The sequence below is a fragment of the Rousettus aegyptiacus genome, unplaced genomic scaffold, assembly GCF_014176215.1.
Source record: "Rousettus aegyptiacus isolate mRouAeg1 unplaced genomic scaffold, mRouAeg1.p scaffold_m13_p_18, whole genome shotgun sequence".
In the NCBI taxonomy this organism is placed as follows: domain Eukaryota; kingdom Metazoa; phylum Chordata; class Mammalia; order Chiroptera; family Pteropodidae; genus Rousettus; species Rousettus aegyptiacus.
The window spans coordinates 9,133,750-9,147,999 of record NW_023416293.1 but is presented as its reverse complement, the minus strand read 5'-3'; the positions used below and the strand labels follow the sequence as shown (position 1 = coordinate 9,147,999).

Here is a 14,250-nt window from a genome sequence, read left to right as displayed (position 1 = left end):
TCTGTCACCCTTTGATGAAATGAGGAGTAGGGGAAATTTTTCTTCCCGTTAGAGGTCTTAGAAATGTTATTTTTCTGGTTGTCTGAAATGACGGTACCAACCTTATGAAAATACTTACTTTGCTGGCTTTTTGGCAGGGAGGGGCCTGGCTCAATGAATAATCAGTGGCAATTTCCAGTTGGCCGCAGTTGTTACTAGTTTAAAAAGTAAGCAAGTGTCTGGATAATTATAATTGTTAGTGATACGGAAATTATGCTTTGTCAGCCAGTTTCCGTCACCGACAATGTAAGTTTTCGTACACATTAAAGTTTCCCTCTCCCCTCCCCGTCAGGGGAAGAAGCAAAGATGAAACGTAGATGCATTTTAAACAGCATACCTGTTCCTTAAACAACTGAAAGCACATAGTCTTAACTGATAAATAAATACAACTATTGTGAAACCACTGGCAATATGGTAAATTTCAGAGAATTTATTTCAACTTCAGTCATATTTCTTTGAATGGAAATATATGCATTTTCACCAGCAAATGCTTAATGCTTTCACTTTACAATTAATTACCATATTTCCAGAAACTTGAAAATCATTCCAATTAAATGAAAAAAGTTCAAAAAAATTTTATTCGTACAATTTAAAATATATTCAAAATCACCTCTTTACAGCAGCCAAAACCTGTAACCAAAAATTCAGAACTACAGTCTCATAAGCTTAACGAAATGGCCACATTCTGATTATTAATACTGGGAAAAAAAAATAGTGGCCCCTAAATCAAGATAGACTAGCAGCTGCTGAAGTGTTTCCTTCCGGACACTCATGGCTTTGTCCTTGCCTTTTAAGACAATTGCTCCACTTTTAACAGAAGTTTCAATGGACTTTAGGCATTGAATGTTGGTGACACTTGGTAAGATTTAAGAATGCCAACAATTAAAATTATCCTAAGAGACTTAACTACTACACAGGATAATCTGGTATTCTACATTATTAGTGTTTTTGAATTACATATTTTTTCACAAACATAGCACCTCATTAAATATCTGGTAAACACTTTGCAATCACTACAAGGATTGAGAGACTGAGTTCCAAAGAAGATGATGTGATTCACTTAGGATACACTGCAAGGTGAGTCTTGGCATCACGGACTGCAGTCCGTGGGCCCCACGCTGGGGGGCGCTCGTCTGGACGGGCGCCACCCTTAGTACAATGTGGGGCTCCAGGTCCAAAACCCACGGGGCAGCTACAAATGGAAACGGACTCTTGTTTTACAAATCACCAGTTAAATGTACTTGTAAAACAAAATCTTTGAAAAGGTCAGAGATATTTTATCTCCTGACTCCATGTAATTCTCTTAAAAAGTTGTTACTAAAAAAGTCCAATTTTAATTTGTAAAGTTTTGGTGTAAAAGCTAAATACACTGAAATGCAAGTTTAGCAAAGAGCTTTCCTGTTGGTGCGTTTTCACAAGCTGCACTCTTGGCCTGAAGAATCACCCCTTTTATGCCGAGGGGACGGGGCGGTCTTCGGAGGGGGAGGGGACGCAGCACCGGGTGAGTCGGCCCCTCCGTCGGAGGTGCTCGGTGACGATGCCAGGTAGGGGGCTTTCTTCCTGCCAAGGAATCCTCCTCCTTCAAACCCTTTCTTCTTCAACTCCACTCTGCTTTCATTTTCGTCTTCTGAAGACCTCTTCTTGGGTTCTAGAACAGCTTCCGCTATCCTGTGCGCCTCCAGGCCGCTCTCGGTCTCCCTCGCCCCTCTCGCTTCTGCGCCCGGGGACTTCTTCTCAGACCCCTCGCGCCCCCCAGCTGCCCACGTCGCTTCGGCATGTGTCGGCCCCAAGTCCCCGTTCTCAGGCACAGCTCTTTCTACGGTTCTGTTCGACCCGACCGCCTGGAAGTCCCTGTAACCGTGGAAACTCTCGGTCCTCCTCGCCCGTGCTAACAAAGGACTCTCTCTGTAAGGCCGCAGGGAGCCGTAAGTGGCCGCTTCGTGGATGGTTTCATGGTGCTGGAGCTGGAGGCTGAAATGGTTTTTCAAAATTTTTCAGGGGAATATGTCATTAATTAAACTACTGATAAGGATATAGTGTTCTTTATATATTTAAGTACTTTATGATGTGTACATGTGTATAAAATTACCAATGCAAACAACAGTCACAATCAAGCTAGATTTTTAATTAGTTGACATACAATATGTTAGTTTCAGATGTATAACAGTCAGTAGCATTTTATATAACTTATAAAGTGATCGTCCATCTATCTGCCACCATAGAGTTATGACGATATTACTGTCTTCCCTATGCTGTATTTTATATCCCTGCAAGCATTTTTATAACTCGGGGGCGTGGTGGTTAAAACTGATCTGAAACCAATATTCAGGACTTGGCTCTAAGTTCAGATTTCAGATTTTTAAAAGATATGTTAACTAAAAAACACTGTGGCATTGTCTTAAAAGCATATATATATACACATATATATATGTATATACACACACAGCAATACCGAATCATTACGTTATACATCAAAAACTAACATTGTATGTCGATTATACCTTAATAAAACACTATGCTCCCTCTGCTTATGCCCCTGAGGCAAGGAGAACAGAAGTGCCATATACTGTTCAAGGTGACACATGATTTTTCTCATTTCCCTTGAATTCTTGAACATAAAATGGGCATCCAAATTAGCAGGAATTCAAAAAATTACCTGAAGAGTAAAAATTTTTTTTCTATGAAAAAAATACGATGTATGTACAGGGGAAATTCAGTGAGATTTTCTAGCAGTGAAATTTTCTAAAAAATTACGTAACTATAGTCTGAATTTAAAATGATTTTGAAGAACAGAACTACGTGCTGCTTTGGGGACCACTGGTGCAGACACTAATCAATCCGACTTGCGCGCCCTGCAGGTCCGCCGCCTACCTGGAGCTGGACTCGCGGAGCCGGCCGTGCTGGACCACGGACGTGGCCGGGCTGATGCTGGGGGTCGCGCAGCGGGACGTGCTCAGGTCGCACTGGTCCAGGAGCTTCAGCAGCTCCTCTTCGGTCGGGCCACCTCCATCTTGGGGAACACACGCTCGTTACGCCGCCGCCGCCGGCCCGCCCCGCAGCCGGCGCCCGCCCACGCAAACCTACCTGCGCCTTCGCTCTTGCTGACCACGTCCATGGCGGTGGTCAGGTCCCACATCTGGATGCTGCCGTTGGTGTGGCCGGTGAACAAGTAGCGCCGCGGCCGTGAGCCCATCCTGCTGGAGCCCTCGCACTCCCGCACCGTGAATGAGGATATCGTGGCACAGTCGACCGCCTGGATCTCGCAGATCCTGCCAGACACGACGCACAGTTGTGAACCGCAGGGACGAATGACATTTTTTTATAATTCACCTATCTGCAAAGGTATAGTTGCATAGTCCACACATGTAAAAGATTTAAGGGGGTCGAGCAAGGCAAGCTGAAGCTTTGTTTCTTGGAATCTAGAGAACAAGCTCCAATTCTTTCAAAGGAAGTTATAAAAAAAAAAAAAAAAACACAAAGCAAGTAGACACCATACTAGAAACCATCTTAAGAAATCATTTAAATGTAAATTTAAAAACTCTAAAACCAGAAACAATGTGTAGCTCTATAGATACCTGAATATTTTAATGGAGGATACTATTTAACTGTTTCAGAATCTGAGCTGTCAATAAACAAGAAGCTTCAAATAAGCTTCATAAGCTGATTTTCTGCAGAGTAGTTTCTATTTATAAATATAGATTTTCCTTTGGAATCAGTTAAAAATTATAAAAAGTGTTATCGTGCAGCAATTACAGTTGATTACAGCGCACTGTTCACCGCCTGAGCTGAGGGAAGAGCCTGGGACTGCACGAGGCCGTGAGAAGGCGCCGCCGGAGGCCGCCCCGCCGCGACGCGGTTTCCACACACATGGGCAGCGCCTTCGGCGAGCGTGAGTCACAGTGGCTCATAACATTCCTCAAGACAATAATTTGGTCTCTCAGTGCATCACAGGCACCTACCTAATTAATACATTTTCTTTAAAAAAAAAAATTACCAAATTAAAATATCAATTAGAGACCTTGTGCTAAAGGATAACGGAGAAATTACTAAAAATATCAGTAGCATTAGTAACCTTAATACGAATATCCATAACCTTAATAACTACAAATAGAATTTTACTTTTTTCACTTCTTTGACATGCAAAAAATTGTGTTTTGAAAGAGGAGAAATGTTACAACTCGATGTGTTTTGAGGCTATAAATAATTTTTTAAAAGTAAAAGCTCAGTCATCAAGTGGAAAAGGAAACGAACTTCTACTGAGCATCTATTACAGTTGGGGACGATACAGCACACGTTTTTAACTCATTTTATCCTGTGACATCCTACCCAGGTAGCTGAGCCTCACTTTATAAAGCAACTGGGGCTCGGAGCAACAAAGTAACTTAAGTTGCATTTGCACAGTAAGAGGAAGTGCCAGGATTAGAGTGCAGTCCCGCTGCCTGTTGTCAAGTTCACCGTGTTCTCGTTCCAGCACTTCCTGTCTCTGCATCACTGAGAATCTTAAATATATTTTGGAGAATAAGCACTAAGTATACTGTCTTAATTTTAAGTTATAGCAATCACACGATAATGAACAGCCTCGTCTCTTATTGTTTCTGGTAGCACTTTTATCAGTATGTTAAATTATTCAATGCTGTATGTTTTGTAAGAAGCATAAGTGTTTACAGAGAAGTATTACCTTTTCCCAGTAGATGAGAGTCTTACGAACAGCTTGTTAGTGATGGGAACGACTTTCTGGATAAACACCTGCTGATCGTCTCGCTCTCCAAAAGGCCCTTGGTCACAAACAAAGTGTCAAAAGTTACAATTTAAATGGTTTCATTTAACAACATTAACACCAAAAAAATATTTTTCAAGCCTATCACTATGGCATTACGTTCCAAGTCCAAATCAGACAAACTGCCGTGCTACAAGTACTTCACTTGTATGAACAAATTAAGTACATACTTCAAAATTGTTATTTTATGCACTAATGCTGTAAAACCTGATGGCAATAATTTGCTTAGAAAAAAATGTATTTAACTATAAGCTCTATGTGTGCTATCTTTCAGAAGAATTTAATTAATGAGAAGCCTGCTGTACCCTGAAAAGCTTTCAATCTGAAAAGACAAGGCAGATAAATGGTTTATACATTTTAGAAAATTTCTGAATATAGTTTTCATGTAAAAGATAAAATTTTAATCTCTTTTCACATTATATTCATTAGCCAAAAAAAAAAAAACCACCAAATTATTCATGAAAGTATGCGATATACAACACAATCTTTAAAGACAGTATATTCCCAGCTATTATGCGAATCACACCTGATACATGGAACAGCAGCATCCTTAGTAGCCAATACTTGTGCTCACCGTGAACCATGGTGCGGGCTTCACGAAGGACCATTTAATCATCACCACCTTACATGTAAGGGATTTACGAGTAATATCGCCATTTTACAGAGAGGAAAACTAAGGCACCCAGCAGTGAGCTAAGCCACTTGATGAAAGTGGGAATGAACCCCGACAGTCTCACCCTTCACTAGGCATACAGCGGCTCCATTACTGGACAACTTTCTAAAGTCTAATTATGCTGAAATGAGAGTTCTCGTTCGATAACCTGTAAACCGAGTCAAAGCAGTGGTGATGAGTAAAATGACCGGAACGAGGACGATGGGGCCGCCATCGCCCCTCCCTTCAAACTCTGCACTGATGCGAGTGTCAGGTAACCCGGCTATTAATGATCTACACCTCGCCCTTTGCAGCTTCTCCAAATCCGCTCCCCGAACTGGCTCCTCACCTTCAGAACACACAACGTGCTCAGATCTCTCCGATCGTCAATGTGGGAGAAGGGACGAGGGATCAAAAACGTGACTTTGGGCGCCAGCCCCCTGGCGAGCTCCCCTGCTTCCCTCTCAGTCACCCCCAGTCCCCACCGCCCCACTGCTCACCTCAACCTCGAGTGCACCCCGCCCCCCGACCGACGCTGGGCTCTCTCTTCTGTCCCACTGGCCCCAACGTCTGTATCTTAGGAAACATTTTTAAATAAAACTAGGAAGAGAGAAAATCTCTCTGCTCCATTTTAAATGTTTTACAGAGCTGTTTCTAAACATCTTTTTTTCCACGTTACACAGGCCTCGCCCTGGCCCGCCTTCCTAACCACCCAGGCTCATGTCCTACGCTTCTCACCCACGTGCCAGCACGTAATGACCTTGGCATTTTGCACACCGGCCAGTTCTCTGGGCCTCCACCCTTTTAACAAGCCGCTCTCCTTGCCAGGAACGGCCCAGTCCCACAACCTTCTGCACCTTCGCGCCTCGGGCGTGAAGCCTCTCTGAGGCGCTGCGTGTGAACACTGTCTCCACCATCGTTAACGGGGGTAGGATCGACCTCACGAAACCGCAGAAAGGCAGCGGAGTGCAGGCCGCAGCATCCGCCACCGAGCCTGACGCTGTCGTCCGGCGCTTTCTGCCCCAGGCCCCGAGCACAGCGCACAAGACACAGCCATCGCTGCTCACCCCACCGCCCCCTCTGCTGCGCGTCCGCGGCACTGCTTGGCTTTCCAGCGCCTGGACCGAAGCTGCTCGAACGGCTGCTGGCGCCACACCTCACTTACAGACCTCACACGTCAGTTACATCTCAGCGAAGCTGGAAAAGCTGCTGACCCGATAAAGCCGTCAGCAGGGACCAGCATCGCACATGGAGCTGGAACCACAGCGCAACCGAAAAAACTGACACACCGGACATTTTTTCCTAAAAATACTAAGTCTGCGATTCTCAGTGCTAGCTTATATTTTTTAAAGAACTATTCTGAAATCTTTACTGTGGAAGCAAATTATGCATGAATAGACATTTAAGAGTTTCATGCAAAATGATTCTAATGTGTCCCTATGTTCCATCAGTGTTATAATTTCTGCTTATACAAAATGATCAGAAAGGTGCATTTGTTAAGCAGTAAGTACTATAGAACTATTAAAAGTACACTGAGATCACACAGATTACATATGTTAATGTAATATATGTATGTAATCTATGTGTATATACATATAATCTCCACGAAGACCGTGTGCGCACGCCCACATTCACACGTGTGTACGGTGGACCGAGAGCCACACCAAACTAACTTTACGTGCTTTTTGCTGCACTCGGAGCACACGGCGGAGACACACTACACTGTTTCCCACTGGACTCAGTGCCACCAAAGCAGCTCTCAGTATCCAAAAACACCGGCCCTTTTCTAGCTTCAGTTTTTTTCAGATTAATTAGCAATAAAAAAGAAAAAAATTCAAATGTTTATAGCCATCATGACTTTAGATTATGAACAAATGGTTAGCATTAAGAGATTTAAAGAAACACTCTACATGAAAAGTTAAAGAATTGAAAATGATGCTATAGTTTGTATATTCACGGGGCTTAAGAAATATGCGCTAAATGTGTTTTAAATTAAACAAGTTTCATACTTAAAATGACAAGTTACACTTAGCGCTCGCCTCCGGGCGCCCGAAGGTGCCCGCTGGCCTCACCCACCTATGTCGTTCCCAGAGGAATAGCTGCCGTGACTCTCCGTCTCCTCCAGGGACAGGATCTTGAAGGAGGCCAGGGGGGTGGAGCCCGGCTGCGTGGAGATCATGCCGCGGAACCGCGTCACCGTCCACGTCCGGACGTGGTTGTTATCCGCACAGACTGCGGGGAGGGCACAGCAGTGGTTAAGCGCAGCTCTCAGGGCAATAGCAAGTCGCCTGTACGCACATTCTAACTTATTTCACTTCGATCTATTTTAAATCACAGCACGTGTGAGTGGCAAATGACATATTTATCTTAAAATTATAACTTGTACCTTGACAATGAAAACAAGAACTGAATATAGTTTACCTTGCTACAAATATAAGGAATGTAACGTACAGGAGAAAAGGAGCCTGCAGGGTAGGAAGGTCAGACAGAAACGCACGTGCAAGACTCAAGGCGCCGAGATCGACCTGTTCTGTGGCTGAACTGCAGAGAAGACAAGCTGCCTCCTTTATTCTTTTAACATAGAAACTGTTCTGCTAATTTCACTCAGGTGTTAAACAACTGAACATTTATTGTCGCAAATGATATTTGTCAAAAAGCTTGTAGGAACTAGCTACTTTTGCCCGCTCGGTTAAATTATAGAAAATTAGGATTACACATAAAACTGAAAATTATATTACATCAAATAAGAGTCTGCATTTAAGATATATACTCCAGTTAGCTTAATTTTTTCATGTAAATGTTAAGTGGTATATATGTTGAGATATATCCTAATTACCTTTTTTATCTGGATACTCCATTAAGAAATATAAACCCCAAAGTGGTATCACTAATGCAAGAACTACATAATTGTGGCATGCTTTAATAAAAGAATGTACTAATTTGCCACGTATTATGATTTCAGAAAATTTATTATTAGCAATGAGCTACGAACTCATCAGTACACACTAGGAAAGTGTCCACAATTTCTTATATACATGCCATACTTACTAGGGGTAAAATGCTATAATTGTGTATTTTAAATAAAACTTCAGAAAGAAATATAATTTTGGCAAACTGAAATAAGAATAAAAAGTGTACACATGTTACCTAAGTAACAAAATTCTCAATTCTCAATGCCAGTTTTCTGGTAAAAAGAAGACATTTAGCCCCAGGCTGTTTATTCAGCTTCATGGGCAATCGTTTCCTGATTTCACAATTAATCCTACCAGGGTCCAGAAAAACTAAGTATTTTTAGCTGATTCAAATGAGCAATTATGATGATTTTATTAATATTAACCGTATCTAAAGTTTTAATGCATGAAGACCGTAGGAAAAAGAATGCCGTTACATACTTGTGGCCATCCACCAGGTGGCAGACTAACATAGCTGAGAACTACAGACAGAAAATACTCCAGATTTTTGGCTAACCTGGGACATTTTTCTTGACAAATTTACATAATTTCAAACCTATGAAATATTGGATGTTAAAATGTAACTTCACTCTGTAGTTCTCTGCCACGCATCCTACAACATCATCATCACCATCAAATTAAAAACAACAATCACATGTTTAAGTGTCACCCTTTAAAAATCACAACAACCCTGGAAAAATATTTTCTCACAGTAATTAACGCCAACATCATTCAGCATCTATGTGTGAAGAACCATGCTAAGTGCTGAGAACGGGGAGAACAAGTTTCTGCTGCCACAGAACTTATATTCTACGAGAGGGAGGCAGATGGGAAACAACACGATCACGTGATCAGTGTGAAGCAAACAGAGGTCCTGATAAAGCGAGTGACCGCGGGCGGGTTCGGCTGATTCAGACTGAGTGGCCAAGGAGGCCTCACAGAGCAGGTGCCTGAAACGGGACTTGAATGACAAGGAGAAGGCAGACAAAAAACACTTCAGAGAAAAAGAACAGTGCAAAGATTCTTGGGCATTTCTAAGGACTAGAAGAGCCAACGGGTCAGGGTCACGAGCAATCAGAAGAGTGACAGGGGGAGCAGGGAGAAGCCTGGAAGGCAGACGGGAGGCAGAACAGGAAGAGTCGGGTCATTTATTTATTCCGCAGACAATGGGAGCCACTGGGAAGAGAATCTGGTTTCGCAGGACTTTCTGGCCCGTGTTACCTTGAGGGAAATGCACGGCAGAGAGGCAAGACGGGGGCAAGGGACGAGCCAGGGTCTGGAGAGAAGCGACAAGCAATGCTGGGTGGGCAGCGACGGGCGCGGTGAGACCGGCACCGCGCGCAAGTCCTGAAGCAAAGCTAGCCGCACTGACCAATGTGACGGACTTACGGGAAGGGGGCGGGGGGGGGGGGCAGTGTGATCCCTAGATTTCCAGCTTGAGTAAATGACCAGATGGCGATGATGGGTAGGGCTAACATGGCTTTGAGAGAGAAAAGTGCTATTTTACCCAGGTTAATTCTGAGATGCCCGTTAAACATAAAACCAGACATAGGCACAGGATGTCCAAGTCTGGGACTGCGGATGGTCACAGGCGAAGGAAAAGTCGGGATCACTGGCGTACAGGTACCACTACTGAAATCACCCCGGAGAGTACAGAGAATGGAGAATCTGGGACAGGACTCTGGGGCGGTCCGACAGCAGTCAGTGGGCAGAGGAGGAGGAACCGGCGACAGAGCGAAGAGGCCCCCTCGGCGGGGCGGGTGAGCGTGAGGCGAGCCTGCGAAGCCCAAAGCGATGGTTTCGCAGAGGCGTGATTACGCCCAGACGCAAACGCGCGTTCATCCGCTGACGGGGCACGTCAGCTCCGCTGGCTGAGTCAGACTGGAAGACAGCGGAAGATCTATCACCTTTTATGTCATATAGTTTTTAAAGAAAGAAACTTGGTATATGAAGATGTTTACAAAAAATGTAGGCAAGAAGTGACCCACCAAAGACAGTGTAAAAGCCAGCTCTGCCGATCTGCCTGGCACGCAGTTCGACTTTCATGGAGCCGGTCAGAAGTCATCCATCGATTACAGTGAATCTCATCAACAGAACTTTACTTTGTCCCACTCATTAAGCCTGAAAATCTGTACCTAATTTTAAAGTATCTAATTAACATTAAAAAAATATGACTATAAGGAAAACTCGAAAATGTTTTCTTCAAATAATCTCTATCAGTTGCATTAGTTTTTAGCATTGTTGCACGATCGAAGTCACATGTAAACCAACAACCTGAACTCTGACCCTTAAGACACTGCAACCAAGTCTGCATTAAATTTCTGTGATGAAAACCTCTCTCAACAGAAGCATGAAAAATATTTTAAAATGAAATATGCCATAGAGAGCAAATAAGAAGTATGCTCCTAGGTCGGCGCACAGTACAACCGGGCAAATCGAAGCGAAGCTTACAGACAGTCACGTCTCCTCAGTTACACTCTCCTACCAGGCCTGTCCGTACGCTTTTCTCGCGTAGGACAGTGACGAGCCAGACCTCCTCGCCCGCCCCGAGGACACTTTACCTGACACCAGATGCTTCTCCGACAGCATGATTTTCGTGACGGGACTTCGGTGAACCGTGAAGGTCTGAAAAAGCTGAGGGCCCGACCCGACCGTCTCGGGGTGCTGAACGATCACCCGCACTGCTCCGGAGCTCGTACCGTAGGCGATCTCAATCCAGTTCCCACTGACACCTACACCGAGTCACAGGGGACACGACACGTTAGATGCGGGGAGCCGCTGGCGCCGCAGGGACAGGAGGGCGGAGCCGGATCCACCGCTGCTATCGGCCCCCAAGCCAGCTCGGCAGAGAAATCTTAGATCTCCACCGCCGCACAATCATGTTTCCTTTGGCCAGTCGGCTCCTAACCCTCACTCCCGATACAGTCATGCACCCCCCGCCCCGTACTATATCAGATTCTAGCGTGGCAACTGGAATGATACACTAATAATCTATTTTCTTGTCTATCTCTACTTCTTGTTGACAGACATAATCATTCTTTTATCTACATTACCCTACAGAGTGCCCGAGACATAGGGGGCACTCAATAAATATTTAAAGAATTCATAAAACACGTAAATACTAAAAATACCAGACACGACACAGTATTCCCAAAGCGGTACTCCATATTACTTCCAGCCTAGAAGGACCATGTTTTACTTGTGCGACAATACTGAGTTTTCCTTGAATATTCAGGTCCTGTACACACCACCTAACAGCTTCATAACACTTGACATGGACCGCGTAAACCAATCTGATGTCACACCCACGCCGTCTCTCCGAACGTACAGCTCGTGTCAGGCTCGTCTGTGGCTGGGTTTTTACCCGAGTGCCCGGACTCCGTCACATATGTAAAGACGGAAGGGAGTTCCGTGACTTATAGTCTTAAAAAGCTGCAGAGACAGAATCTAACTTTAAGAGCTGTTCTTTCTGATTTGCGTCACAGTACTTGAATCAGAAGGGAGAAGGCATGCCATGGGCGACACTCAGAGCCGGTGAGGTAAGCTGGCTCCATCCTCGTGGCCCCTCTGATTCAGAATGGAAAAAACTGCGTCTCAATCCAGAGCAGGAGTCAGCAGACGGTCTGCAGAAGGCCGGAGAGCAAATACTGGAAACTCTGCATGCCACACTGTCTCTGCTGAAGCCACTGAACTCTGTCACTGCTACGGACGGCAATGTGTGGCACTATTAGTAAAAAGAACACGGTTTGCTGACCCCTGTTCCAGCACAACACAGCTGAAATCCTACTATAATTTCCATCGAAACCCTCTGCGTACACAGGAATATTTCTTTCACAGGAAAGGTGACTTCATTCTATGAATTTGATGAAGTGATTTTATACCAGGAACAAATTCAAATCTAATCTAATTTTCCTGTACATGTTAATGCTTCTTAGAATTCTTTTCCTTACAAATAAATTTAAAGTTCCCTATTTATGTTGATCTTTCATTCTAGAAAATAAAAATTAATTTACAGATCTTAGTTCTTTTCATTGCAATGGCCTTGAAAAGCAATGAAAGTTATAAAAATTGAACTTCCAGATGTCTTTTCCCATAACTTAAAGTTTCTCAAGGAAATAAGTGTACTTTCCAATGAGATTAATACTTTGAGCCTCTTTTTATTAAAAAAATAAAAGCTAATTGCAAAACAAAATCAGCTGGTATAACAGGAAGGTAAATGTGCATTTAACTTTGTAAACAATTTGTCAATACTGTAATGATATAGTTTAAATATAATTCAGAAGATCTAATTTCCCACCTCAAATTATGCTTATTTATTGGTCACATTTTATTTCAATATAAAACCAAATATAAACTTTAGACTAATAGAGATGAAATCTTCAGTATTGCAGATACGGAAAACGGAAGAGCGCATCAGTTTTAGCATAATAAACCAATAAATAAACACGCATTCTCAAAACTACCTCAAGAACGTAAGAGTAACTTTGCCAGCCACTAACTTGTTTTGGGTGTGAGGTAAACGCTCAGAGCAGTAATAGCATCGTTTGAAGGATCATGGTACAGTTCAGTTACAAGAAGATCATTGTCCTTCATTCGCAAAGGGAACTTCTGCATATCTAAAAAACAAACAAAACTAAATAACATTAAAACGAATAGTGTGTCTATTCAAAACTAAAACGATAATGTTTTCTTGTTCTCATTTTTAAAAATCGCGATGAACAGGACACATGGCATGTCTGTGGACTCACCTATGTAATATATGGACCCGTTGTTACAGCCCAGCAGAAGGAAGGACCCGGCAGTGTCGTAACTAGTTATGGGAACCACGTCTTGAACCTGAAGTCATAAGATTATGGTCAGATGTTAAACAGCAATTACAAGTTATATTTTCTGCTCAATTTCTCCAAAATTATCTTACTAAAAAGGACACTAATATCCAATTTAAGGCTTAAAGAATGAAATGTCTATACATATACACACACACACAAACCCATTCACAAGAGACTCTGAAGAACTTATTTCTTTTAAAACTTTTTTTAAAAATCACATTTCCAACAGCAGCCCTTTCTTTTCAGAATTTAAAAGGATTCTCTTTTTTCTGTACATGATTGTGAGATCATAACAACACATTGGGACTGGAAGACCAAGTCTGACCAGGTTCCTTTCTCCCTGTATGAGATAAAATGACCCGAAGTCACACGTAAGGGAGGGACGGAATCAGAAGAAGAATACAAATCAAATGAGTCCCAGGTGGTACTTATTCCCTTGGTATCTATCATCATCGCCTTGAAAAGGCAGCTTCTCTTTCTCATTCCCCCCACTGACGAGTTTACCTGATTCCAAGGAAATGGTAAAGCAAACAGGGCCCCATGTGTTTTCGTTTCAAATACTAGAAAAAATCAGTTTCCCAAGCAAATCAATCTAGTTACAAATTAACAGCTGCTTGTACTTGTGATAAAGGCAAAGGGAGCTGATTTTTACTACAAAACAAAAACAAAAAATGTTAGACCTGCGGCAATAAGCGCGAAATGAACCTTCCGTGCGCAGAGCCAGGCCAGAGACGCACGTGGACCAGGGGATGTCTATCCCAGAGGGCAAGTGCTGGGTGAGGAATGTGAGATAGCACTCCGCTCTGCAGAAGCTTATAAACTAGTGAGCGAGAAAGGAGAAGCCAATAACAGGCAACATAATCAGGTGTGCAAGACGATCGCGGGGGAGAGAGGAAGGGTTCTCATCTCAACCCCAGCGTGGGCAGCAGGGCAAAGGTCAAGGAGAAGTTCAGAAAAGCAGTGAAGCCTGAAAACTGAAAAGCCTGCTCGCTCTGAGGCAGT

At 43.2% G+C, this 14,250-nt stretch overlaps 1 protein-coding gene across 2 annotated transcripts in view; it reads right to left on the bottom strand.

Moving 5' to 3' along the window:
* Positions 1–449: 449 nt before the first annotated feature.
* KCTD3 (potassium channel tetramerization domain containing 3) overlaps positions 450–14,250 on the bottom strand; it is a 34,923-nt gene continuing 21,122 nt past the window's right edge. For both annotated transcript variants that reach the window (XM_016118960.2, XM_016118959.2), the window contains exons 11-18: positions 13,168–13,255; positions 12,919–13,035; positions 10,981–11,151; positions 7,545–7,700; positions 4,718–4,814; positions 3,124–3,308; positions 2,911–3,049; positions 450–2,010 (exon numbers count right to left, since the gene is read on the bottom strand). In XM_016118960.2, coding sequence (XP_015974446.2) covers positions 1,452–2,010; positions 2,911–3,049; positions 3,124–3,308; positions 4,718–4,814; positions 7,545–7,700; positions 10,981–11,151; positions 12,919–13,035; positions 13,168–13,255 — 1,512 coding nt within the window. In that variant the 3' untranslated portion in view covers positions 450–1,451. The remainder of the gene's footprint in view (positions 2,011–2,910; positions 3,050–3,123; positions 3,309–4,717; positions 4,815–7,544; positions 7,701–10,980; positions 11,152–12,918; positions 13,036–13,167; positions 13,256–14,250) is intronic.